This window comes from Aphanomyces astaci (assembly GCF_000520075.1).
Source record: "Aphanomyces astaci strain APO3 unplaced genomic scaffold supercont1.10, whole genome shotgun sequence".
In the NCBI taxonomy this organism is placed as follows: Eukaryota; Oomycota; class Saprolegniomycetes; order Saprolegniales; family Verrucalvaceae; genus Aphanomyces; species Aphanomyces astaci.
Window position 1 is genome coordinate 1,170,267 of NW_009798273.1, and position 1,723 is coordinate 1,171,989.

The 1,723-nt window shown below is 50.6% G+C and overlaps 2 protein-coding genes across 2 annotated transcripts; both read left to right on the forward strand.

The window, feature by feature from the left end:
• Nucleotides 1-89: 89 nt before the first annotated feature.
• H257_05553 (hypothetical protein) lies at nucleotides 90-305 on the forward strand (the record flags this gene model as incomplete). Its single annotated transcript, XM_009830462.1, has 1 exon — nucleotides 90-305. The coding sequence occupies one exon, from the start codon at nucleotides 90-92 to the stop codon at nucleotides 303-305; it is 216 nt and encodes a 71-aa protein (XP_009828764.1).
• A 65-nt stretch (nucleotides 306-370) lies between these two features.
• Nucleotides 371-1,680, forward strand: H257_05554 (hypothetical protein; the record flags this gene model as incomplete). The annotated part of the gene is made up of 3 exons (XM_009830463.1): nucleotides 371-759; nucleotides 808-1,244; nucleotides 1,286-1,680. 3 exons carry the CDS (start codon nucleotides 371-373, stop codon nucleotides 1,678-1,680), a joined length of 1,221 nt encoding a protein of 406 aa, XP_009828765.1.
• Nucleotides 1,681-1,723: the final 43 nt, after the last annotated feature.

Below are 1,723 nucleotides of genomic sequence, written 5' to 3' on the forward strand. Positions count from 1 at the left end.
TGGCCAAGCATGCCGCCGGTCAACTGACTTTCCACGATACTCTGCCGATCCAAGGCCACGACAAGCGCGAAGTCATCGGCTGGCTGCACATGGCCACCGGCCAACTCACCAAGTCCCTCAACGAAGACGCCGTGATGTCGTCCCTCCTCCATGACAACCAATCCACCGTCGACGGCGCCATCCTCATGGACGTGATCAAGTGCGAGCGCGACCTGAAGAACCGCGTTGTGCGCTGGGGCGCATCCAGAACGGCTTGTACAAGCATGGCGATTCAACAAGTGCGTACGCCTGGCTCAATCTCGTGATCATGGAGAACAAGTGGGCTACTTTTCCTGGCTCTCGGTTGCACAACGTTTTCATGTGGAGCAGCATGAGGGGGCCCATTACCTCAGACAAAGAAGAATGCCTTGGAAACATCAAGAAACTCCAAGTCATGAGTGGGAACGACATGAAGATGTCCCAATTCGAGAGCATTTACCGAACCGCGTGTCGTATGTGGTTTCTGTCGCTGGACAAGCCATTGGCCAGCCAATTGTTCGACCCGTTCCAGAAAAAGCGGGACCTAGCATTCGAGGGGTGGGGAAAGTGTTTCGAAGTATTGCAGAACTACTTCCAGTTCTTTTCACACTGCTGCTTGTGGAGCAACGAGGAGGTTCACAAGATGCTCGTAAAGATGCTTCAAGTGTTCCTCCTTGTACCCAACGGGTTTCAGCCCGAGCCCTTGGACCCCGAGAAGCTGTCTACGACCGCGTCACAGAAGTACATTCTTCTGAAAGAACGTGGTTGGAGTTTCGTATACATGCTTAGTACACGCAAGGCCGCTTTTCCTACGACATTACGCGACGCGTACGAAGTAAATGCTCAACATCTGGTTGGGTATCTTAACACCAACGATGTCAACACAATCAAGATCGCGAACGATGAGCGCTTTATCCGCGCGCAGAAGGCGAAGAACAAGAACGAAGCAGAGAAGATCAAGCGACTTCGAGAGCAAATTGCTAAAGCTGAAGCGCTCGAGGCAAAAAAACGCAAAGACGACGAAGAGAAGGAGCGGCAACGCAAGATTGATGAAGAGGCGCATGCCCTTCAGGCGTTGGATGAGGAGAACCGTTTGCGCCAAGAAAGTGAAGCGCAGCGTGAGAAGAAGCGGAAGCGTGACGCTATTCTCTCCAAAGAAGCTCGTCAAGAACTTGGCGATGATCAACCGCGAAAGTTCAGGCGCTTACGTCGGGCCAGATCGAAAGGTATGAATTGACTGTCCTGATTGATGTATAAATGATTTTAGGAAAAAAGCGAAAGTCGTCGAAGTCGAAGGATGACAAGATTCGTATTATGGAGTGTGACTGCACTGGTCCTCCAAGCGAGTTCTTAGAGAAGCTCCAAGGATCGGTCATTGACTTGACTGGTGAAGACGACGTACTTCAAATTGAAGTTAGCGCGGCCACATTCCAACGTTTCTCGACTATGAACATCCCCAACGTGGCGGTTCACGGCAATGTGACTCTTGTGTGTCACAAGCCAAACGAGTTTTTCGAAGCCTTCAAGTCCAAGGCGATAACGATTTCTGGAAGCGACAAAGAGCCCAGCGAGGAAGAAAAAGAAGACTTTGATCAAGACAATGAAGATGATAGTGACGATGACGACAATGACGACGAAGATGATTTCAGTAGCATAGTGTGAGGTGACATTAAGTGTTTGGATTACGGGGTTTCGGGGTTTCGGG